At 36.5% G+C, this 27,133-nt stretch overlaps 1 protein-coding gene and 1 long non-coding RNA gene across 2 annotated transcripts in view; one reads left to right on the plus strand and one right to left on the minus strand.

Annotated features, from left to right (window-relative positions):
* LOC121100405 overlaps positions 1-19,615 on the plus strand; it is a 22,447-nt gene extending 2,832 nt beyond the window's left edge. Inside the window, exon 2 of the long non-coding RNA XR_005832194.1 lies at positions 19,388-19,615. This is a non-coding gene — a long non-coding RNA (uncharacterized LOC121100405). The remainder of the gene's footprint in view (positions 1-19,387) is intronic.
* Positions 1,597-27,133, minus strand: part of XPO4 (exportin 4) — a 125,770-nt gene continuing 100,233 nt past the window's right edge. The window contains 11 exon segments of the mRNA XM_040621293.1: positions 1,597-6,565; positions 9,174-9,266; positions 9,702-9,819; positions 10,352-10,482; positions 11,966-12,084; positions 15,701-15,881; positions 16,929-17,222; positions 19,968-20,142; positions 20,950-21,119; positions 21,604-21,763; positions 26,705-26,882. Of these exon segments, the coding sequence (XP_040477227.1) occupies positions 6,368-6,565; positions 9,174-9,266; positions 9,702-9,819; positions 10,352-10,482; positions 11,966-12,084; positions 15,701-15,881; positions 16,929-17,222; positions 19,968-20,142; positions 20,950-21,119; positions 21,604-21,763; positions 26,705-26,882 (1,817 nt within the window). The 3' untranslated portion in view covers positions 1,597-6,367.

A 27,133-nucleotide genomic window follows, 5' to 3' on the forward strand; every position in this document is an offset into this window, starting at 1 on the left:
TGTTCTTAGAAATAATCTTTATTTAAATATAGTAGAATCTATTGAACAACCACGATTATATCCATTACCATGTTTAAAATTCTTCCTTTGGGAAGAATTAACATTTATGGTCCCATGATATAGATGGAAATTAACATGAACCCTAAATAGCTTAGTTAGGAATTGAATCTAGGTCTCTCTGCCTCTCCCCTGTACTGTACCAGTTCAAACGGCTTTACCAGGTCAGTCCTCAGAAAGGACCATCTAGGGCAATGCAGTTATAAGCAGGTGTACAAATGAGTATTGCAGCCTAAGATCTCAGGCTTACTAACAGGAATATTTGAAGACTCACCTGGCAAAGTAAACTGAAGTGAACACCACCAAAACTTAAAATCGCTAACTATTGTGGAAATAAGAATATTTAGCACATCTCTATTTAAGCGGTCTTCACTTCAGTTTTTTCATTCTTCAACTCCAGGAATCATCAGTGACTTACCTCTGCTCACTGTCATGCTAGATGTTAAAAATAATTTACCTGGAAAGAAGTCAACAGGAGGTGAGACAGAACGCTGCTATTAGTACTGTATGGAATTTCTGAGTGGAAGATTTTCTCTTAGTTTCACTGAACATGCCTTTACTTCCACTTAGTTTTAAAAGAAAGTCAAACTGAACTGCCATTTGAGATTACAAAGAATGCACAAGACTCAATCTGGGATGCAATGCTTAAAACACAAAAATGTCACACAATCTAACCAATGCACCAAAGGCATTATTCACAAACTGACTGTATTTTTAAAGAGAACCATTAACGATGACTTATAAAAAATACTAATTTTTATATATGGGATCTTTAAAATCATCTATGGCTCTCTTCAAATGACAGGTGATTAGCCTGTGCCGAAGGTTCCCCCTTAATAATGAAAGAAGGTGAAACAAAAACTCAACATGTACTCTGCTTACTCTGCCTCTTAAACAACCTGCTTTTTCTTTATTCACCCTTGCAGCAGAATCAAATTTCAACATAACCTAAGAAGTACCATTAAAAATCAATGAATATTCAAAGCAAAATCAAGTTTAAAATAAATATATTTCAAGCATTTCCTTTTCTTAAAAAAATTAATTTTCCACTGTGCATGTTTATAAGATTAAAGATTGGGTAAAGCGTCAAAGTCTGTAAGCCTAACACAGAGCAGGATGGTAATTCTCCACTTCTCCTGAAAGGCCGAAAGGAATGACCCGAACTACTAAAAATATTTACTACAAATATGCCCAAATCCAGCGATTTAACTAATAACTCTGAAAATGTTTCCAAGATCATGAGGTGAAATAAAAAAATAAATATGCTCAATAATACAGAATATAAACAAAACTTTTTCTTTCTGAATTCTGAATACTCTATTAGGGTTTGGGTGTTCTCCCAGAGGGTAATACAACTCTCTATTTTATCTATACAGCTATATCTCATGTTTTTTATTCAAAATTATTTTATGATTGTGTAATGTCCCCAGTGTCAAACATCCTATGATTGACTGTAAATGAACTAGCACCATTTCAATAAGCTTCATAAAACAGTCTAGCTAAATACCGATGAACAAATCACACATGGTCAAAAAAAAATGTAATAAAAATATTTAGTGAAAAGACACATTTAACTCCCATTTATGGATTTAAAAAATACAAATAAAATTTTATCAATTTGATATTCAGCTTGTAACTGGCTCAATACATGGCCTTGATTTATTTCCTAAAATCATACTGTAGCATCTTTTGAAAAATTAAATGCAACTTTATACCTTCATTAGTAATGTTAATAGAGGTAAATATTTAAACAGTACACTCATCCCTGGGTCTCTTAAAAAAACTGAAAAGTCTTAGTGTAAGTTTAAAATTTTAATATTTATAAATTTAAAAAATTTTACACGTGCTGAATGGTAGCAGTGTTAACATTTTGTGACCATTAAACCACAAACTCACTGCATGGAGCTTCTTTCTTTGTACAGAGAACCAAATCACAATACCAGTATTTGCAATTTGTCATAATCTTGTGTGGCAAAAAAGACACCACGCCAGGAAGTCCGGGCTCAGAACACACTTGAGGTCAGATCCCCGTCAGGTACATAGTGTGGATGCAGTATTTTTAATTTCAGCCTAGGAAAATTAGCTATTAGCACACATCTGACAACTCCTAATAGCTAAGAGGCCTAACAATATATAGACTGAAAAAGAGAAAACAAAAATCTCTCCACTGGTGGGAAGGCCTGGGAGTAAATGAAGAGCACCCCAGTGGGTGAGGTGGGTGAAGATGGTTTTTGGTGTGAGTCTCAGAAGTCTAATAATGTGCCAGCTGCACTTCCCAATCACCACTGAAGCTGTCATAGAATATTTCAGTCTTTCCAAAGTAGAGAGCTACAGGCCAGAAACACATCGCTTCATCCATCCTCTTTAAAAAAAGAATGGATGCCCACTGTTAGGTCTTCACCTGAACCAAATATATTCTTTGGCTAAGTATGTTATGGGTTCCCATTATCATCAGTCAAGAATATTTCACATTTCTCACATCTAAATTTAAATATTTAAACTTCAGCTTTCACCAGGGCACTTCAAATCAATTTGAGCTCAGCAATATACCTAATCTGGACATTTTTTAATTTTAGAAAATCAATTTTTAAAGAATTCTTAAATGCAGTGTTTTACCAAATCAGAGAATACCCATTTGCATTTTAAAATAATTTAAAACATTATTACATCCTCAAATCAGCTATGCTGTTTTGTAGAAGAATTTACAGAAAATTACGTTTAAAAACTTTTATCCAAATCAGTTCCTTATTCTGTTTAAAAAAAAAAAAAAAAAACCACTAAGAAGTATGGAGGTTCCTTCTGCCTTACCAGCTAATATTTTATTCAGGAACCAAAAATGATAATTATCCATCAGAGACAGCTACCTTATAAGGTCTAACGACAACCACTGCTAATAACGGAAGTGGCAAACAGAAACAATTAAAACTGTAACAGACAAAAGGGTTTTTTAAGGGTTCAACTGACACCAAATACTAGGATACTCAAACCTGAAATCCTTGAAACTGAAAACTAATTCCCTTCAATACTTGAGGGATTCATACAAGTATTAACTGAAATGGGACATATGGTGATATTAGAAAGACAAAGACGTGACATCTTGGTAAAAGAGAAAGTTCAATCAAAGACAGTAAAGGGAGTGTTAAACATTGCTGGCTGAGTGGAAGTTATAATAGAGATGCTTGGTTATGAAGTGAAAACTGAAAAAAAAAAGGTAGTAACCATCATATCTGAACAGAGTAATGTAATATAATTAGATACATAGTTTACAATGAAATAAGACTAAATTCTTAAAATTTGAAAAATATTGCAGTTTGTTTTACATGTCACACTTTATACAAGACAAAAAAACTCAACGCAGTGATGTTAAATTAACATGCCCTCCCCTGTCTTCCAACAGATGAAGAGACAGCAAGGCAGAAAGACCCGGATAACCGTGTTGAGAAGGACACTGTCAAATACTGCCAAATGGTTTAGCTACCCAGGCAGCCACCCACCCAGAAGGACTGTAAAAACAAACTAATCCTTTTAACAGAGCTACAAGAATACAGTTAACGGGTGCTGTTATATGGATACAAACTGTCAAAGGACCAAGTTCCTAGTGATTGTGCCTTGGGATCTGTAGAGACTATGCCTTTGGGAAACAAATGGGCAAGGAAAATAAAACAAGAAATATATGAGCAACAGAAATTTCATAAAACACAAAATTCTAAAAATCGTATCTTTGACAGTGTCCCTTTAACATATAAAAAGGGGGGGCACAACTAATGTGTTTTTAAAACTCTTTAAACAACTTAGTTTAGCAAGAGTCAATTTACCAGAATGAAAGCAGTGTTCTTAACATCCTTTGGGCCAAGAGCATTAAAACAAAAAGCCCAAAAACCAAAGAGCTTTAAAGACAAAACACTGGACAAAGTAAAATAAAAGACCCAAACTAAACAAATATTCAATCAGGCAAACATACACAAACACCCTGAAAAGAAGTCTTAGCCGTTGCAATTAAAGTGGCATCCCCATTATCTAGAAAATGGTGGCGGCTGTTTTCCCCCAGTTTGCCACTAATCAACATTCTGGCGATACCTAAGTATCATTTGGTCCAGTCCGAAGTAAATCTCACTTTAACTGAAACTGACCTAATGAAATTGCAGTATTGTAATAACATCTGGGCCAATTCAGCAGATACATTTCTGTCTAGAGAAAAGTTACTAAGTACTGATGCCTTTTTATTTAACAAGGCATTTCTTTCCTACTCATCTTTACTTTTAACAATTTGATTATAGTTTTTCATGGCCAGCAGACCTACGCAGTCAGCTGTGTATTTCAGCGTCCTTTGGCAAAGGGACTATAATTACCGAACACAGATACACGCACAGCTCACAACTACTGAGAAAGCATGAGGGAGCTGGGAAACATAAAACACCAAGGAACAATGCCACATCGGACTTCAAGTTAAGGGGAAAAAAGAAGAAGAAATCTAAAAATAAATGCACTTGTTCAAAGTGTTTTTAAAAATACAATATGTGTATTTCACGAAGAGTGGTATTAGGTTTTTCCTAGCTGTCTTTAAGATGTTTCTGCTCCACCTTGATTGTTACTCAATAGTGATGGAATTAAGAGTAATAATGTTCCTCACAAAGTTATGGTCCTAGGCTTTGCATTCCACTCGTGTCTAATGTCACATGCACAGGGTGGGTGTAATTTCAATGCTCCAGTTTTGTTAACTATAACTGTTAGTAGCACAGAGTTACACAAAGTTTTGCACAGCATCGCATGTGAAGGTGCACATACTATATGCAATTCGGATGTGAACACTACATTCGAAGGACAGTTGAGCGTGTAGGTGTCAAGAACACAGCAGAAGGAGAAGCCCACCCCTTGGAAGCACAGTTTCAGAGTGCGCCTGCACCAAAGTCCTCTGTCACTGTGCTGTGGGATTTCTGACACTGAGGTGGGCAGAGTTTCATATGCCTGCAGTTTATAAATTAGCTTTCATTTCCATAATTTAAGCTGGCACACAGAATTAAGGGGAGCATGGCAGCAGTACAAAAGTCCTGATTAGAAAAATCAAACTAGAGGATCTAAATAGGAATTTTTTAATCTCTTAAATTAAATTTACATGGCTCCTGTGAAATGAGGAGAACGTCCACTCTAGCATAATTATTGCCCCTAATGCCCCAATGTATAATAGTCTGTATGAATCAGTAATTCACATCCTTTAAAATAGTTATTGCTTAAGCAAGCCATTCAGAGTAGATTATTAGCCATGGGCTACATGGCTGAAGAGAAACATACTCAAAAAGTTAGACTACATATGAATGAGCCTTTCATTTCACTCATAAACCCACATAAACACACAATCAAAAGGGCACCAGGTTCATAGCAGCTAACACCCTAAACCAACTCTGAAGCATCAAGACTTGATTTCTTACTAAAACAAATCTGCTCTTTTTTGTATTTTCTTCTTAAAATTAAGGCAATGAAATGGCTACAGTTCCTAAAGTTCTTTTTATGGAACAAAAATATACACGTATTTTCCTCCTCAAGTTCAGGCATCAGAGTATGATTAGAGACCTGTATTACACAAAACCTGCGACACCAGGCTGATGTTACAAAAAAGAAAGAGTGAGAGCGTGTGCTACAAGAAGCCAACAAACACCCGGTGTGTCTTCTTCCTGCTCAGTTACAAACCTCAACATCAAAGGGAGGAAAAGTCTGAAAGCACAAAACCTCTTAGGAGTTTCCAATGTCTTTTGCATTGATTAAAAACTTTTGGGGTGGCAGAGGGGAGGAGCTTATTGAAATGAAGAATCCAAGGCCCAACACACAGAAATTCTGACTCTGAGGATCTATAGTTGGGCCCAAGAATCTACCTTTCCAACCAGCTTCTCGAGTGATGCAGGTGATCTATGGACAACATTTTGAGAAACAATGGGGAACATACGTCCATCTAATATTTAACTTAACAAAAATTCTAAACTTTGGCTAGCCACCTAATGTTTTGATAAAGGGGGAAAAAGGCACTGAATATGCATTTCATGGTGCCCATATCTGTTTGCACATATATGGAACTGAAAATCTTAAATCACCATTCAAAATCTACAAGACATATATGACAGATTGTGGCTAACACCCAACAGCAGAAGCTGATTCAAGGGTGACCTCTCCTGTTTTACTGCATTACATATCAAACTTTCAGGCTCTCCGAAATCCAAAACGGCCAAAGAACTGAAGAACAGGACAAGACTCAAGTCAGCTTTTAGCAATTCAGTGCACTTTGCAGAAAGGATCTAAATTAAGCATAAAGTTTTGTTGTTTATTTTACACAAAGCAGACCACCAACATTTGCCATAAATTCTTCTAAACTCTTTAGGAAGGCCATCTTCTGCTTCCGATCCAGCGTAGGAGGAGTGCTGCTTGCAGTGAGCTTGTTGAAGGCATCTGCTAATCTCTGGTAAATAACTGGGTCTTGTTGACTTGACAGTAATGTTTCAACCAATTCAGAATATTCGGCCTATTGAAGAGATAAAGTACACATAAGAACATTTATCTTCCTCAAATGTCACACAAGTAGATCACGTCAGGTACTAGATTGTGGGATTCTGAAAGGCAGGGTCTGACAGCTCTTTTTTTCTTTTATATTACAGTGTAACTGTCATATAACATTATATTAGTTTCAGGTGTACATAATAATTCCATATTTGAATACACTGTGAAATGATCACAACTCTTTTTAATGGTTAACATTTACTGAAAGTTTACTATATTGCAGGTACTGTTCCATTCATTAGTAACTCACTTTTTATAGCAATCCCATGAGGTAGGTACTGTTTATTTATTTTTTTTAAGTTTTCTTTTCTTTTTTTTTAAGATTTTATTTATTTATTTGACAGAGAGATACAGAGAGAGTACAGTAGGAAGAGCAGCAGACAGAGAGAGAGGGAGAAGCAGGCTCGACTCTGAGCAGGGAGCCCGATGCAGGGCTTGATCCCAGGACACTGGGATCATGACCAGAGCCGAAGGCAGCCGCCCAATCAACTGAGCCACCCAGGCACCCCAGTAGGTACTGTTTAAACTCCTGTTTCACACATGGAAATTTTTACATACAGTGAGATTAAGTAATATGGCCAAGACCGCACTGCTTTTAAGCAAGAATCCAGGCTGCTTGGCTCCAGAACTCATACGAATACCAACTTTGTTGTGTCGTCTCTTCTGTTTTCCAAGCACATTATTCATATTTATTTTGCATTTTATATATAACCTAAGTCTGCAACCTGACTTTCAAAGGTTTGCCAGAGGTTTATATAGACATCTTGTCAACACAGTTCTGAAGACAGCAGATTCACACAAAGGCAGACAGGAGTTGTTTTGGAGGAGGTGGCATAGTGGGAGGAATGTATTTCAGTCCTTTCTCAAGGTGGAAGTAGAACACTTTGAAAGAGCAAATGTAGTTCTGAACCAGTAATGGACCCAGTGGCTCTGGGAAAAAGGGCAGGAGAAGGACCATAAGAAATACAGGAACACTGGGGAGCTGGGGTGGGGGTGTATGTGTAGTGCTTCTATTTTTAATGCCCTCTATAATAAAGCCTTATACAGCGGAGTAGGTATGGGGTTAAGGGACATTCAACGAAAACAGCTTTACAAGATAAGCTCTCTTGAAAAAAAGAAAAAAGAAAAAGTTGGTCTGACACTATTTTTCATTAGCTTCTTGGGATATCATGATAGACCAAAATGGTGAAATGAAATGTTAATTATATCTGGAAAGGAAGAGTAAGGGATAGTATGCCTTCTCTGACCCACAAGCATGGAACCAGGATGGCCACCCTAAATATTCTATCCAAGGGACAGACCTGCTCACAGAGGAATAAGTATAAACTCAAATCATTTCCCTGTTCAAAAGAAACGGCAGTCGCTCTGGGGCCAGACCCAGTGAGATATTATACTAGCCAAACCTAAAGCCTTGCTCTCTTTTCTATAATGTGTAAATATGGTTTTTTTAAAAAAGACGAGTGGAATGCAATGGCTTACATCTATGGGGACAAGAAGCCTATCTTCCTAGTAAGCAACAAGGAAGTAAGATGGGAGCGAAAGGCCACAGACCTGAGTTGGGCACCATCTGCAGAAAGCACTACCTCCAGAGCACAGCAAGAACTGAAGTCCCAGAGTACCTTCAGCTTGGGAAGCAGATGGTACAGGAAGTCTACAGGGAGTCTTTAAGTAGTATGACAGGCCTCAAAAATCCTATCTTTATTACAAAGGTAAAAAAAAAAATCAAACCCTGAGTGCCACTCACAGCAAATGCTATCGACTCTATACAAGGAAAAAAAAAAAGCCAAAGCTTTTTAATTAAACAACAAAAAAAGAAAGTCAATCACTTAGTCATACAGGACATTTACATGTGCTTGGTGGTAGGGGTGGAGAGACAAAAAAAAAAAGCGGGGGGGAGGAGTGTTGGGAAACTGAGGCAGTTGATGACCCAATATGGTTCCTCTCATATACTTGATGGGTACCTACTCTACTGGAATAGGGAAGGGACAGGTGAGCTAACGTAACTTTTCTTCCGTTACGTTAACCCCAAACAGTTGAGTGAGCACTTCAGAGTCTTTAAAGGCTGAACAAAATAAAATGAAACAATATACTCTTCTCCATACTGTAATATGAAGTAATATACTTTGCTTACTATGAAAGGAAATACACACTGCTGATTTCCATGCTTTCTTAAGGCAGACTCCTCTGGGTCCCAAGTCTTACTCATCTGGTCTCCCTTACAAAACTGCGAGTTCCTCAAGGACAGAAACCATGTCACTACTATTCTTTCAGGTTGATTCCTGGTTCCTAGCACACCTGTTTAAGGACAAGCTTTAGGGGAGCAATCAATGCAAAGGATGATTCACAACAGTGGAGAAAGGAAAAAAGTCTTTATTAACTGACAGATTGTCAAAAAACACAGAAAGTCAAAGCTGACAAGGAAGTAAAGAAATAACAGCCTCACTGAAACAGAACTGAAGCAATGAGTCACAGATTCTCTAAGAACTGGAGGCATTAAAGTCCCACTCTCTGCATGAATAATCTCCCTGCTAAAAAAATGAGAAGAGTCCCATGAAGAGACTTGTGTCCAGTACCTGATGCAAGCACACCAACGTGTAGAAAGCTTCACCGGCTGCAGTGGTCATCTCTGTGTTGTGCTTTTGCAAAACCAGCATATCAAAAACCAGCTGAAAGTACACAACATAAAACCTTTAAATAAAAATATATGATGATCATACATTCTTCTAGCCCCTCCCCATTCCAGAAAAGAAAAAGAGGGGTGGTAGTTGTTCTTATTTATTAAATAAATCTGAAAATTAAAGAAAACAGTTTTTTAAAATTCCAACCATAACGTACAGATGTTACCCCTTGCTGTGATGTATGAAATCATCAAATGACCAAGTTCCCTGCTGCCTTTACCACATCAAGTTTCAAGAACGCACAGTAGAAGCAAAGAATAATGTATCCAGGGAATTGACCTCCAGAAAGTGCGGTGAACAAAGAGTAATGATTTCCTGATTTATCAATGATGTAAGCATTTCCTCATTTGAATGAAGAGTTACATGCACTGACCATACTTATTAAAGCAGATGGTTTCGGGACAGGCCACCCAAACATCTTACCTTAAGAAAGTGCCGTGTTGCTAGAAAAAGTGGTGAGTCTGTTTCTTGTGCTTTAGCGCACTGTTCAGCTAATGGTGTCAAAGCTTCCAGGCAAAGCTGGCAAACCTCCGAACTCATTCTGATCACGAACGTCAAGGGACAAACTAGATATATTTGACTTATAAAAGATTAAAAAGTTATAGCTATTATCAAATTCTAGGACTGAATACAAGTAAGTGAGGAGGTTAGTGTGCAATATGTCTGTACAGCATTATGGGAAAAGGTTTCCAGTGTTTCTGAGAGGGTCTTGGGTTGTAGATTTCTAGTGTTTCTGATCATGAGGACACAACCGATAAAAAGCCTTGTTATTCCCTACTATCAGGTAGCTAAGATCAGAGACTCAGCAACAGTATATGACATTACTAATTGGGGCTCTTAATGAAAGAATCACTTTGGGACCAGGAGTCAAACGCCTCTGGGACCTGTGAAAGGAGAACAAGGTGAGGCAAACTAACGAAAGAAACACAGAATTAAGGTAGTTAGAGAGATGACTTCTTTCTTAAGAAATAAAACTAAACCACACACAAAAAATTAAAAACACAAATTTTAAAAACTTTTCTTTATGTAAGATCTTTTTCCCCAAGTGACAAATATGTTCATTTAAAGGATATGATGTCATTCCTAGTTCTAGAGAGTACATTAGACTTTTAAAAAGATCTTCAGGAAGCTGTGGTATTTTCTCAGGAAAAATCTCACAGATAAATGTGATTAATTTGTAGTACTGATTACAAAGGGTTGGAAACTGAAAAAGAAATATTAAATATTTAGTTGCTTACTGATATCTAATTTGTTTTCATTAATGCAGTAAAATAAAATAATAACCAACAAACTTAAAGTATAATGATTTCTTTAAAACATATTCAAGATATAGAAAACATGAAGACTTAATTAAATGTAAAAATAAGTTATAATAAAGGGAATATTTTAGTACACAAAAATAATACACAGTAGAAACAATTATCTTCCAGACAGTTAATAAAAGCTACAGCCAATTCCAGATAGTCTGTTTACCTTGAAAAAGTAGACAAAACAGCCAAATTTCAAATTATTAAATGACCTATGAGTAAAACCCTTTTGCAAATGTGTTTATTTGCATTCCAGCATGTTAGAAAAATATAAGAAGGTAATACAAATTGTTAAGATTATGTACAGAATAGAATATTCACTCCTTCACACTTCTAAAAGTTGGCTGATAGTCCTGGAAAACTGAAGTAAAAAGTAGGCAATGAACACTTTAACTTTACTTATGAAAATACACCATCTAACTGTTTAATGGTCTGTTTAATGAGCAAAATACCTCAAACCCAAACCAAAAGAACCCTAAAGGCAAAGCAATATACAGAGCTTACTAAACGTCCCCATACTACTGGTGGCTACATGAATACTCGGCTCACAGGTCAGAATCTTCTCCCAAAGACCTATCTCAAAGAAAGAAGCATGCGGTCCCGGCCCACTCTGTGGGAATCTGGCAGCACCTCCTACTCTTAACTGCAACTTCCAGCCACTTCTCAACCTCTATATTCTTCCTTCCCACAACAGACTTCTCTTTCTCTCTCCCACTCTACCTTGTGTGAGCTCCACACATGCGCGCACACACACACTTCCCACTTCCTTCCCATCCACGTCTTTGTCCCCACCCTCACCCTCTGTGACAACTCACGAAAGAAACTCCCCTCCCCTGCGATAATTAAAGAAAGAAGAAAAGGCAACCTCATCACCACCAATACTGACTGGTGAAAACCCAGACACGAGGAAATTTAAAAACTGTGGTAGTCTTGGTTTCTTACCATCCCATTTCTACATGGGGTGGCTAGAAAATGCCTTCTATGGCTCAATCCCTCAAATCTGAGAACGATGTTCAAAAGTATCAGTGGAATACACCCAAACATATAACTTAAGTTGCTTAGTGACAAATGATGAGGGAATCAGAACTGCCACCATTAGAACTAAGTTTCTAAAAGAACCAGTTTTTTTCTGTCACTGATTATCAGCGAACACAGGACTCTTGGGCAGGATTAAATGAGGGCATGAGCTGCACACTGAGCTGCATCCACGAGTGCGAACGACATCCAGTGGAAACCTAAAATTCTAGTTTTCACGTGTACTTAACAGATAAGCAGGTATTTATACCCCCTTAAGTGAATCAGAGGTATATTCTTGTCTAAAACATCTTTTAACTCCAGACATACACACTCTGGATGTTCACATTCACTGTCTTCAATTACCTTCAACAGATCTTGTGACATCAGAGGCAGAATTAGGTTCACTCCATATAAAACAACATCAGCTGCGGACACAGACCTGTTTGCCGCTTGCCCTGGCTCATGTCCTCTGAATACTTCATCTATGGGGAAAAAAAGGAAAAAAAGGCAGTCTTAGAATTGCAACATCAATAAACCAACAGAGTTGGTTCTATCCTTGTCTTACCCTGGGTCATCCTTTTGTATTTTACTTTTAGGGTCTCTGAGTACTTGATGCAGACATTCTGTGTTTACATTATTATTCTACAATGATAAAAGTAAAGTACAACCTATTCCACTGATACACTAAGTTAAGTTACCGTAAGTTAAACAATTTCCACAGTAATATTTATTTTATCTCAGGTGTGTGAAATTTTTCTATGCTGTAAAGCAATGGGGGAAAATATAGAAATTAAAATGTTACAGAAAAAAGAAAGTAGTTAAAAAATAACTACCAATATGTAAAAGGGTTATTATCCTTAAGCCATAAAATATGCACACAAATTAAGAGTCCTCCTAAGACCTAAATAGGTGAGTGAGCAAAATCCACAAACATCTAACAAAAATCAGAAGCCCAGTGAAAAACAGTTCATTCGGGCACCTGGGTGGCTCAGTCAGTTAAGCGCCTGGCTTTGGCTCAGGTCATGAACCCAGGGTCCTGGGATCAAGCCCCACACTGGGCTCCCTACTCAGGGGGGAGTCTGCTTCTCCCTCTCCTCTACCCCTTCCCCCCTACTTGTGCTCTCTCTCTCACATACTCTCTCTCAAATAGATTAATAAAATCTTCAAAAAAAAAAACCTTAAAAAAAAAAAAGAAAAAGAGAAACAGTTCATTCTACTCATTAATGAAACAATGCAAATTTTTAAGATACTACTTCTGATTCATGAATTTAAAAATGACTTTCAAATGATAACATTTAAATGCTGGTGAGGATATAGTGTAACAGTTATCTTCAAAAGTAATACATTAAGAGCCTCTTCAGCACTGTATGTACTAAAGACATAACCAGAAATTCAGACAGAGATTTGTCCACAGAAGTGATTGCTGCATCACCATTTATAACAGCAAAATCATAAATATTCCAAATGTCCAGTATTAGGGAATCAGGTTAAATTCCAAAATGTGGAATACCATGTAGCCATGAAAGGTCCTGAAAAATTTTAATGACAAGTAAAAGGCTAACAACACATTAACAAAAAAAGACAGAATATAAAATTATATTTAGAGTACAATCACAAAATTGTACAAAATAACCAGAAGGGAAATGACCACAATGCCATTTGTACTTGATTGTAGATTATGTCAAAGAATGGGTGATTTTTCTATCTCTGCCCTTTTAAATTTTTCTATTAAGAACAAGTTACTTGTATAACAAACAAACAAAAGAAATGAAATGAGGTTAAAAAAAAAAAAAAAAAAGCATTTCTACTTAAAAATGACTTTTTTAGCCTAACTGTGAACTTCCATCCCAAGAGTCTCCTCTCCAGCTAGAAGAATCCCATGTTCTGAATCCGGGCACTGGTAAACCTGGATTCCATCCAGCAGGAAGCCTGGGCCTGCTCTGGAGCCCTGGGAGGCTGGTCCTGGAACCCACCTCCCAGGACTTGCTCCTAAAAGATAGGGCTCTCAGGACTGTACAGAACATCCTGCCTCATGCTTGGTGGGACTCGGCTCTCCAGCCACAAGCTCTCCTATATTCATGAATATAGAGCAGAGGCGCATGTCCACTTATGCTTTTAATCTCCCACCTACTATATTAATTGTATTTCATAATATTTAAAGTATTTTCTATTTTATCTCAATTATCTTTATTTTAAAAATAATTACTTAAAATAATCACCTTCCTTTCTGCCATCTATTTTATCAGCTAATGCTGTTTCTTTTAATCTTTTTGCCTTTTTATTGTGAAAACCTGCCATTCGTCCATATAATGTGTGCTTAGAATGTCAAACTGCACCACAGACATGATGACTAGGGTGCCTTTCCCTCTCTACAACCTTTAACAGCCCTCCCCATACCTTTCAATGCACGCTCTTAACTTTGAGTCAGACTCCTCAGAATACAGGGTTCTTGACCTGAGTCTTTACAGCCCTGGAAAGTCTACAGCTGAGTTTCTGAGGGTTCACAACTCAACTATTAACCTTGTGTAAAACTCTGAGGCTGGTGTAACATACACTTTTTAAGGGAAAGTCTCAGTAAGTAACTACTTCAGATTTTAAAGGCACATGTGCTCTAGAAAAGGTTAAGAACTCCTGGATGGTGAAGCATCAACCTGAACACATCAGAAAACGTAAGAACAACACTTGGTGAGAGACCAGGCCTAGAAATAGAGGGGCAGCTGAGGCTTTGGTATAGAATGAATTCACTGAGGGAAAGTGCAGGACCCTAGTTAACTGTGAAGGACAGTAAACCCTCTGGACTGTAAAACTGGTAGTGCCTAGGGTAGGGCAGACATTGCAATAAACTGTTGTTCAGTGAATAAGGAAAATAAACCAATAAAGGAAACAGAGAAAGAAGAATCTCAAGTACTTGGGTAAAGTGGAATGTCACAGCACCCAACTCAGAAAGAGAATCTTACAAGGATGTCAGAAGTGCCCACTACTATGAATGTCTACACAACATATGAAAGGAGGCTCTAAATAGGATTCATTTTTTTCTTAAAAAACAAGATCCCTTGGGTTTTAAGGCAAGGTTGACAGTGGGTTAAGAGGTAAGTCAAGGAAAACTATGCAAATAAATGATGTTCTAATTACTAGTAAAGTTCTTGCCTGTAATAACAACTTTCTTTTACCTTCTGGTTGCCAGGAACAATGCTAGGCACCATGATACTTTGTAGCTAATCTTTAAGACATTTCAAAAGGCATTTATTATGCACCCACTTTAACAGAATAAACAAAGGAAGATTAACTGACTTCCCCAAGGTCAGGCTCTCTGTGAGCCCCTAGGTTAGATCTTCCAAGTGTGGCCTGTCAGTTCCAGGGTTCAGGGTTACCCAACCCAACAAGGGTTCCCAACCAAGCTGCAATCTGGAAAGTGCTACAGTTTGGGGATAGCTACATCAGACGACATAGGGGAGTGATTTAGTCAATAAAGTGTTAACTCAGGAGCACGTGGGTGTCTCAGTTAAGTGGCTGCCTATGGCTCAGGTCATGATCCCAGAAACCTGGGATCAAGCCCCACATCGGGCTCCCTGCTCAGCGGGGAGTCTTCTTTTGCCTCTGCCCCTCTTTATCCCTGCTCATGTTCACTCACACTCACTCTCTCCTTCTCCCAAATAAATAAAATCTTAAAAAAGAATAATAATAAAGTATAACTCAGAAAAGACTGACCTCTTGCATCCCATTCAGATGCTGGAATGTGAATCCCAGTCCTGCAACTTACTAGCTATTGATCTGTGGGCAAGTGACATGACTTTCTCTGTGCCTATTTCCTCATCTATAAAATGAGTATAACAATGATACCTATCTCTTGCCATTGTGATATGAACGGTGCTTTGCATTTTAAAGAACCTAATAAATGGAAGATATTATTACTATTATTCTTATAAGACAAGAGACAAGCAGGAAAGGATGTTGGTCCTACCTTCGCTTCAACCAAAGAGACTAACATTCATGATTTTGTAAACTGAACTTCCTCACAAAATTTCACTTAAAAACATTCCTTTGCTTAAAAAAAAAAGACAATAAAAACAAAGTTAAAACCATCACACTACATCTTACCTGTATCACTGAAATCTATGAATTCTTTTGATAGAAGATTAGTAAGAAGTTCCATAATGAGAAGCAGGTCTTGATATTGCTCTTCCTCTGCTGTAACATCTATTCTTTGCCGCCCTAAGTTATTCTTAGAATATACTTGCAGCAAAGTAAGGCAGGCTTCATATAGGTTCATAGCTTTGGACTGTAAGAGAATGTGCATAAATTATACTACTACGCAGAACTTAGCCGCGAAAAAATATAAACCCGCAAAGAATCTATATTCTAATAAATTTACTCTGAATCCCAATAGTAGCTCCAACAGTTGTTTTAAACTATTGTAAAACATTAAGTGAAACGGCATATATTAAAGATTGCAGTTATATTTTAAAAATTAGCACTTTCCTAACAAAATTTGACATCCATTTTTTTGTTCATTTGATAATACATACTAGAGAGATAATAAGACTTTGGCAACAGAACTGTTTTACTTCTGCTGTTTCAACTTCTTGTATAACATTTATTATTTCAAGTTTTAATACTGTTTAACTTGGAAAAGCACAGAGTACCAAACAGTGGTCTTAAACACCAGAATAAATGGAAATGGCCTGCCCTCTCAGTCATGTATCTGTGACTACATTTGTAATATTTATAAGGTAAAATCTTACTTTTCAGCAGGTGCCTGTGATCTAACAAAAAAATTCACAAATCAGGAACCCATATGAAATGGTTTAAAACAAGATTTATGCTAATCTGAAGGCAATTACAAATATATTCCTTTAAGGCAGTTTTAAAATAGCTTTCTAAATAATTTCTAAACAGGATTTAAAAAATGTACCTTGCTTACTGATCATAAAAGAATTCAGCATCTAAATATCCATTTGATTTATAAAGCAAAGATACAAATTGCCATTTAAAATTTGAAGCCTTAGAGTTTCAACAGACAGACATTGATTAAACTTTTCTACAATTTGTCTTATCGAACATTCCTCTTTTGGATGAGTTTGACTGAATAACATTATACCTCAAAAAATTACAGATTACCAACAGTATTAGGGCAAGAATTTATATTCCTTCAATAAGCCTTCCTCTGAATTCTGAGTTCTTCTGAAAAGTTCTGAAGTCTTTTTGAAAACTTTTTTGGAGGCACAAAAATATTATTTCAGATAGTATTCATTAAATTTAAAGTATGTTATTTTGTTATACTTTAAGGAGTTCTAATCCTAAATGGATAAAATTAGAAAATGCTTACCTCTCCAAGATAGCATATCTGTTTATGTGCAACTTCAACAAAAACTTCTATTATGAGATTGACTGTCTCTGGGGTATTTTTGTAAACTTCCATCAATCCAATGCAATTGGTAAGGAAGTCCATCAAAAAATTAAAAAGAATTGCTACATTGTCAATCTGGGTAGCCTCAGCAATGCCACACAGGGCCTCCAGTGTGGCGGTGATTTCCTGCTTGACTTCCTCTTGCTGACACATCTGCTGAAAGTTTTCTTGATTTATCACTCTTAAGAATCGCTGCTGAAGTGGCTGAAGAACCTATCAAAGTAAAGCATAATTTTCTAAAAGTTTAATTTACATGCTTCATTTGTTTCAACTTTATTTCCTCAACTTGGAAAAATATTCACTTTCTAAAGCATTACAAACTGTTGGAGGCAGAAAAAGCACTGAAAACAAAGAATATTTGAACCACATGTTACATTCCCCATTTTAAAGATTTTATTTATTTGAGAGAGAGAGAGAGAGAGAGCATGTGTACACACACAAGCAGGGGGTGGGGCAGAGGGAGGGAGAAAATCTTAAGCAGGATCCACATCCAGCACAGAGTCCGACAAGGGTCTTCATCTTACGACTCTGAGATCAAGACCTGAGCCAAAATCAAGAGTTGGACGATCAACTGACTGAGCCACTCAGGCACCCCTATGTCCCCCATTTTGAGGGTCATGATAACTTCTGGCCTATGTAAAGAAATAACACACAGTACACTAGTCATTAGGGAAACAGATATCAAAACCACAATATGACATCACCTCATGCCTTTTAGAATGGCCATCATCAAAAGGACAAGAGATAAATGTTGGCAAGGATGTAGAGAAAAGGGGACCCCAGTGCACTACTGGTGGGGATTGTAAACTGGTGCAGCCCACTGTGGACCCTCAAAAACTAAAAAGAGAATTACCATATGACCCAGTAATTTCACTTCTGGGAATATATCCAAAGGAAATAAAAACAGTAATTTGAGAAGACATCTGTACCCCAACGTCCACTGTAGCATTATTTACAAAGGCCAAGACATGGAAACAACCTGAATGTCCATCAATGGATGAATGGATAACTAAGTTGTGGTACGTATGCAATGGAATATTTAGCCATAAAAAATGAGGAAATCCTCACATTTGCGACCACATGGATGAACCCTGAGGGTATACGTTAAGTAACTCAGACAAAGAAAGACAAATATCATATGATCTTACTTACAAATGAGGAATTTTAATAAAATAATGAAATAACAAAACAGAAAATCCCAACTCTCAGAAAAAGATTTGTTAAAAAAAAAAATGAAAAGATTTGTAGTTACTAGAGGTGGGGAGTGGGGGTGGTGGGTAAAGGGGGAATTGGAGGAAGGTAGTTGAAAGGTACAGACTTCCAGGTATAAGTAAGTACTAGGAGTGTAATATACAACATGGTTACTATAGTTAACAATGCTGTATGATAATATAGGAAAACTGTTAAAAGAGTAGATCCTCAGTTCTCATCACAAGAAAAAACATTTTTTTGTTTTTGCTCTTTATTCTATCTACACAAGATGATGTATGTTGACTAAACTTCTTTCAGTAATCACTTCACAACATATGTGAGTCAAACCACTTCCTGAAGTAATTTAGGTTCCAAAAACCACGAATCACAGAACATGACTTAGTCAATGGCATTCACAGAATTCTGTCACTATCATCATCTCTTTCCAATTCATTAATTGCCCCCACCCCCAAAAGATGAAATTTAAGTCTCCAAAGGGCCAGAGAGTAAATATAGACTTTGCAGAACATGTCATGTCTGGCCTAACTCTCCAATTACAATTGCACTGCAGTACAGAAGCAGCCAGAGATAAAAATGTAAACAATTGAACGTGACTGTGTTTCAATAAAACTTTATTTACACAGAGACAGCAGGCCAGATTTGGATCTGTGGGCTCCAATTTGCCAACCTCTCTTCTACAGGGTCAAGCCCAACACACAGCTCTTGCCTGTTTTTCTCTTTTTTAACTCCTCTTGCCATAGAACATAACTTCAGATAATCAGTCCTGCTCTGAGTGAAAATGCATATTCATGAAGATATCTTAATTCTACTTAAAGCTGTACATATGATAATACAATTATTTAAATTCTGGTCTGAAATCACAGATGACTGCCTAATTCTGTTATTGTGTACCTTCTCAGACATTAAGAGCACTCTTGTCACAAGGACTATAGGCCATCCACCTACATATACCGATAACTCTTGGTTCCTGATTTAAAGCTAATTTACACAAGGCAGTGTGTCCACAGTGGTTGAATTATGTCCCCCTCAAATCATGTTGAAGTCCAACTCCCTAGTGCTTCAGAATGTGGCCTTATTTAGAAACAGGATTGTTGCAGATACAATTAAATTAAGAAGAGGTCATTAGGGTGGATCTCTGACTCAGTACAACTGGTATCTTTACACAGACATGCACACATGGAGAATATCATGTGAAGGTGAAGACAGAGATTACGATGATGCTTCTACAACGTAAGGAATGCCAAAGACTGCGAGCAAACCACCAGAAATTCAGGGAAAGGCCTGGAACAGCTTCTCCCTCACAGCCTTCAAAAGGAACCAACCCTACCAACACCTTGATCTTGGACTTCTGGTCTATAGAACTCTAAGACAATAAATTTCTGTTTTTACACCTGTAAATTTTTGATATTTTGTTGTAGCAGTCCTAGCAAACTGCTACAGTGGTTAATTTGCATCTCCATGTTCTAGACAAGGGGATATTTCACTGATTCTTTAGGCTCTCATTTGAGTTGTGGGCAAAAATGTGCCCGACCACAGAATACTTGATAATATTCAAAGTCATCATGTATGCGGATATGGACAAATTATAAGATGATATTTGTAAAATAATAGGCTTTAACCTATTCATTATAAGAGAAAAGTATCAGAAAAGGTATGAACGACATGTTAATGTCTCCACAGAGTATTTTACAGCAACACACAGGGTAAGATATAAGAGGGTGCAATCAAAATAAAGGGAACTGTTACCTCTGTCCAATATTGCTGTTTGGTTTCTGTGTCCATATGTGCAAAACCTCCCAAAACAAGAGCCTTCATCAGTGTCCTTTGCACAGGACTTGACAAGAAATTCAGAGGTGGGCTTCGGCTTGCAAACTGCTTTGCTAAGTTCCACCAGTTTTCACACTGAATTACTAAGTTTGCCCTACAGACAGAAATAACAAAACATAAGATATATTACTTATATCGTATGTATACTAAACAAACAAAAATGGAAGGTAACTGAATTTAACTAGTTTTTAGAGTACAGTATAGTAAACTTGGTATAGACTTTGGAGTCACACGATTTTGTGCTCAAATCCCATTAGTCGTTTGACAATGTGAAATTTTACTCTCTCTTATTTAGTTTCCAGATCTGTAAAATAGGGATAACAACAGTAATAACAGACCTAACTCTCATGGTTGAGTCTGATATTAAGATTAAATAAAACTGTACATGAAATGCTTGGAACAGTACCTAGGTAAATTACAATAACTCAACAAGTAAGAGTCAGCCAATGCCAGGAGTAGTAACAATCACATTCCTGTGCAGTAAGAAAAATGAGAAACACCTCCAGAGTTGTAGAAAACACTAAAGCTCCTAACCTGCAAAATTATTAAATTATCAAGTTTTTCTCATCTTTAAAATGGAATAGGATACCTGAAAAAAATTAAATGAGATTATTCTGTATTAAAGTGTTTTTAAAACTATAAATTACTGAATTAAACATGTTTCTTGTAAGATTCTTTAATACCAAATCCTTGAACAGTCAACACAATCCTCAACTGTAATATGGGAAAGCTCTATTTGCATTTATAGCAATAATATGATGTTGTTGTTGTTAAGTACACTGCTCCAAAATGCAAGGTCTTTCTGGACCTTAGAACCATGTAACTGTTTGCCACTTGAAAGACTACACACACACACACACACACACACACACACAGAGTCTGCCTCCTATAATCAGCTTACCTTTCTCTTCTTTCCACCAAAGTGACAAGGAGCTGCACAGTGTCATTTGCAAGGTCCTGCTCACTACTCCACACTGAGAGGTTACTGATGACTTTTTGTAAGAGGTAGCCAATAATCCACTGAGAACCTTCTGTATCTGCCCCAAATGCTGTACTGAATGGCAGACTTATCTTAAGAGAGAAAACAAAAATTTTAAAGTCAGAAAGAAAGATCAGCTTCAAAAAAAAAAAAATCCACAGAAAAATCAAACTGAAATTAGCATCTCAATGTGAAAACTTACTTCACATTAATTTTATAAATGTATTCATTTCTGTTACGTCCAAAAAAGACATCCTCAATCCACTTACATCTTCCAATGTGATTTTCCTGTCAACTTTACTTTCATATTAACATACCAACATATTTACACCAAATTCAAAGAACATAAATTAATCCATTCCCAATAGTAATTGTAAATTAATATGGTTAAAATAAGCTCAATCAAATGATGTGCTCTAAGTTATTAAAATCGCACGCCATTCATACAGTTCTCTTCAATGTGGAAGATGTTCATCTCTTAGTTACATTTTGATGAGAAAATCACCAAGAAAAATGTTCTCATTCCCATTACTGTCATCATCATAAACCCAAATGAAGTCAGTTTTACATTCTGACCTGATCGTATAGTTTCTCATCCACCAGGAGATAAGTCTTTGCCCAGCGTTTTAGAAACCAAACAATATCTTTGCCCATTTGAGGGCTTAGTAGATGAGTGAGATCTGCTCTTATTGCTCGAGATTCAACTTCTGAAACTCTTAGAACAGCAGATAACAGCCTGTAGGTATAAAAAAGACGTCATTTATTCTTTTATTTATCTACTGACTGTCTAATATTTTCTTAAAAGTCCCTTTTTTGTTACTCAACTCTCTGAATTTAGGCTAGGCTATACTTGAAATTTTCATCAACAGGGCTGTAGACAAAAGCCCCATTTTACTGCTGACCTTTCAGGAAGCAGGAAACAAGACTAAGCAGAGAGTCACAGACAGGGACAACCTTCCCTGGAAGTTGTATTCCACATCCAAGTCTCAGCATTACCATCTAAAGAAGTTTTTCACATTCAAAATGGAGAAATACATACAATGAAAAGTTCAGAGTAAATGCTACATTCTTCAGCACGTTATCACTACTCAAAACTCCCATGGGTTAGCACTGTTTTTATACATTTGTCATTTTAGGTTAGAAGATCTAGAAATTGACTTATCTAGAATGCTTTGAATACTGAATCTCTTCTCTAAATCCGATTGTCCTATATACTTCCTAACAAACTTGATTCTTAATGGTATTTTAAAACAAAAATTCACTAAAAAAATTATCTCCGTAATGATGTGCTCTAAGAGAGTATCCTCTCCTCCACTACGTAATTCATATGGCTATGTGGTTTTAATAACAGAGCATGATATGCAGTTAAGTTAAAAAGTCTTTGTTCTGGGGGTGGGAGTAGGAGAGAGAAGTGATATATATTTAACTTGACTTTAGCTAACAAGCAAAGAAGGAAAGGGTGTAATTGAAAGAATCCATTTTAACACCATTTTATGGATATTCGTGCCAAAACAGGGATTTTAATCACCTGAAGTTTGGCTTCTACTACTTTTCCTTACTGCTCTCAAGATGACTGAAATCTTACATTTCAGTTATTTATCCAACTGGATGTCTCAAAAGTACTAGCTACTGTTTATCACTGTCGTTTTGAAATAATTTCTTCCTGTGCACCAAACAGGTGGTTTTTAAGTTTCTACCCCTAGTTTCTACTTCCCTACGTATTACATACTCCCTATATCAGAAGTGCTCAAATTTTCAAAACTTATTTTAGGGTGGATATGAACAAAAATATCCCATGACTTCACAATACATTTAGGCTGATGTATCAGATTTTTCCCATAAGAATAAATAGTTTTAAATATAACTTGCAGTCTAGCAGAATTTGAATTAAATAATTATAGTAACTTTCTAAATTTATACACAGGAATTTAATTATCAGTGTTCTGATACCCACCATCATCCATTTGAAAAATAAACAAGTTTTTCTTTAACAGTTGGAAACTTTACATTGTTTCTTTTTCTCCTTAAATTTTTATTTCAACTTCATTTCCCCACAGATTATCTTAATATAAAACATTTTTATACTCATTTACTGATCACACCATACAATTCTCTGAAACAAATGTGTCTAGCTACTGAAATATAATTTAAAAAATTTCCCAGTAATCATTAAGACTGTTTTAAAACATCTTTTGGATTATCTATCGTTGTAATACTTAATAGTACATAATTGAGCGAAGTACAACACAAATTTAAATAAATTATTAAACATAAAAATAAAACTCTGCATTTGTGAATGAAATTAATGTGGCAGGATTTTGTTTTTCCAAATGAGTTCATGTATCTGTGAAAAAATATTACTTATTCCTAGAATGAGACAGAGTTGTGCATAATTTGCTTTGATTCCTTCTTCATTTAAATAGAAACACTGAGAAAACCTATTCACATAAATGCAAAGCATTTTTAAAATAACAGGGTTCCTTAATTATTTGAACTTCTTCCAAGTTATATGCCAAAAATCACAGAGATCTACCATCAAAAATTATTTTTAATAATCTGTTAACTGACAAATTGATTTCTTCAATGTCATTTAATGCAAAGGACTGAAAACCTCCTGACTTGTAAAATTACTGGTTATCCATTACTCAGTCATTCACTCCCAACACCATACTATTTGGAACTGTCCCTTTATTTGGCACTCTGCACTTCTTTACACACCTGCTTATCCATTATGGTAAGATTCAGAATGAGTAAGAGCTTTTGCCTTTCTTTTGTAAAGTGGGAGCAAGGTAAGGAAGAGTAGCACAGGCAGTTTGCAGGCAGATAAACCTGAGGCTCCCCTGGGAGCTTTCCTCTATCCTCACTGCTGCCCCCCAGCAGTCAGCAAAATCCCATGCGGCTACTTCTGAAAGAACCATCTGCCTCTTTCCACTCTCACTACTACTAATGAAAATGCTTCCTAATCTGCCTTGTCATCCCTTAAATCCATCTTCCACAGTATAATCCTACTACTGTAGTTTGATCAGTTCACCTCCCTATTTCCAATCTTTTTCACCATTTTTACTACTATCTCAGCCCAATACACAACACCATCCCTACTTTCCCATCTCCACAAAGACCTCTCCCCTCCACATTCACATATGAGCAACATCAAACTGCCTCTTGCTTTAAGCCATGCTCTCAATTCCAGGCCTCTGCCTAGACTACTGTCACTGCTTGGAACACTCTTTGCCTTCTGCTGTATGTTGGAAACTCCTATTCAACCCTCAACTATCAGGTTAAATGCCATCTTTCCCAAAAGCACCCCTTGATCCTTCCCTTGCCAAGAGGTTAGGTACACCTAGGTGCTCCTCTATCACTCTTACCAGACTTCTATTGTATCCTCAGATCCTGGCACATAGGGGAGTTGAAGAAACAACTGATAAAGATATCACATTTTTTTCATTCAAGTGTAGTGGACACACAATGTTACGCTAAAAATATTTTTAAATTGTTAATAGTTCCAATTTCTAATCCTACTTTAATTTTTTAAGTATGCTATCTAAACATACTTTGTATTTCAGACAGCACTCACACTTTCCCATACTTTACAAATCAATCTTGGATTACCTTTGCATTTCATAAACCAAAAGTCAGCAAAATGAGTCCAACAGAGCTCTCTTTAACTTCTCACAACATCTACTATTATCACTCTTATCTGGACACCATCATCTTCCCCTTGGATTACTTCAATAAGCCTCTTCACTGGTCTCCCTGCTTCCATTTTTGTCAGTCACAGTTTACTCTACAGGTAGCAGAGTAACCTTTTTAACAAATACAACAGCACCCCACTTCACTCAGAGCAAAGGCTAAAGATTTTATCTGACTTCCCTTTGTTTTCCCTTCTATCTCCATCTTCTGACAAAATTCCACCTCATTCTGCTCAACCCACAATGGCAGTTCCCACTGTTGCCTGAATATGCCAGGAATGCCACAGGGCTTTTGTGTTAGTTGTTCACTCTGCCTGGAATGCTCTTCCCCAGGCCTTCATGGCCTCGTCCTTACCAACCTGAAATCTTTGCTCTAAATAAAACCTATACTGATCACAATATTTAAAATTACACAAATCTCTGAAATCTGCACTCCTGATTCCCCTCACCCTGCTCAGTTTCTTATCCCACAGCACTTATGGTCTTCTAACATACTATACGATTTATTTACTTATTATCTTTCCCCTATAAGGAGCTTTAAAAGGGGAATGATTTTTGTCTTGTTTTGTTCACTGATGTATCCCAAATGCCTAGAACAGTACCTGGTACATAGTAGGTAGTAATTATTTGTCAAAGGATAAATTCTTCAAGAAATGTGAACTTTTTTTTAGTCAAACTAGGAATGTTTCTCTCATATAGCCTTTAATTTCATGTTAATTATTTGGACTTCAAAAAAAAGGGCAATTTTTGTTTTCTAACCCTCATTTCAACCCTCCATAGTCTGTGCTCTCAGATACAAAAATGTTTTGCTCCCACACTGATACCAGAGACGGGCAAAAATTGAAAAAGCACTGAAAATACAAGGAAAGCATTCCTGATGGTACTGCCCAGGCAAGAAATGTGACAAAGAATATAATATGACAGCACCCTGAAATGAACTGCCTTTGAAATTAACATTTACCATGAATCAAGCCAAAGCAGCAAAAGCAATGATTTCCACAAGCACCTAATCTAATGCCTATAGTAATCCCAAAAAGAATAAAACTTTTTCAATAGAGTATTGATATTTTATTTCAAACAAGAGAATAAAACAATAAAGGAAATAAATTCCCAAACACTTCCTTGATATTAATAGGTCATTTTTTAAAAAAATTCTTATTTTCTACTGCACAGGTGTAAATGATATCCATGTACTTTTGCATTAAAATTAAAAAGATGAGGGGGACAGCACACTGCTTGAGTTACTGATTTTGCAACTGACAAAAACCAATGTTATTTCATTATTGATATCTCTGCCTGAAACCTAAATTCAAAGATACTGAAATTTAAAATGTTTTCAAATACACTTTTAGGAGGATATTTGTCTAGGTGTATCCCTCCTTAATTTCACCATTAAGAATTAATGAAAATTTTGCCGCTACTACTAGGAAGATCAAAGTGAATTCTCATCTGAGGCACACTACTGTCTTCTAACTTCACCTGACAGGACTCTCAAGTTTCACATATTCAGAACAAATATTTCTATTTTATAAGGTAAGAATCATAGTTTTCCTTAAGAAAGCCACTGAAATGTAGTTTTAGCTTTATAAACAAAAAATACTTGTTAATATTCCCCTGGTTCCTAAGAATCGCATATACTTTGTTTCATTCATTAGGGTGCCTGTACCGTGTTAGCACTGCTTTCTGATGGACACGGGATATGTTCAGAGTACTTTAGATCAAATGTCCCTTCAAAGTCTCACTGTATTCAGAATAATTTTACATTTGTTTTCCTCAGTACAGGATATAGCTGTCAATTCTCACCAGAGTGGCATTACTTATATATACTGAGTACTTGCCATCCTTGTTTATTTCAAGGCTTCTCCAAGTTTTATTTTCTTTCACGTATCAGATTTACAACGTGCCTAACACTCGAGTCATCTACCCATCAACTCAGAATTTATAAAACAGTATAAATTACAAGAGCACAGCTATAGAGTTCATATTACCTAATCACAGAATCTGTTCTGTTGTACCCTGGGATGGAAGAAGCCTTTTCTCCTGGAGATCCCAAAATTTGAAGTGTTGTATTAATGTCAACTTCAGATGAATGCTTAATGGAATATTCCATTATTTCTGGAGGTATTAGCGGAGTCTCTCCCTGAGTATCATCAGCTAAGAGGTAGCCTTCAGTTTAAAAAAAATTAAAAATGAACACTTAACAAATCTACATTTATCAAATTGCACTATAAATGTTTTCAGTTTATCTGATTTATATACATCATATTAACTTGATGTAAAAGTAAATTATAAATGTTAATTTCAAGTTTGATGAGAAGAAATTTTCTATTTCTCAGATAATTAACTCTCAAAATACAAAGGACAAATGTTTTATTCACCAATTTTATAATTCATACTGACATGTAGGCTTTTTAATC

Source organism: Ursus maritimus, unplaced genomic scaffold (assembly GCF_017311325.1).
Source record: "Ursus maritimus isolate PB19 unplaced genomic scaffold, ASM1731132v1 scaffold_10, whole genome shotgun sequence".
Lineage (NCBI taxonomy): Eukaryota > Metazoa > Chordata > Mammalia > Carnivora > Ursidae > Ursus > Ursus maritimus.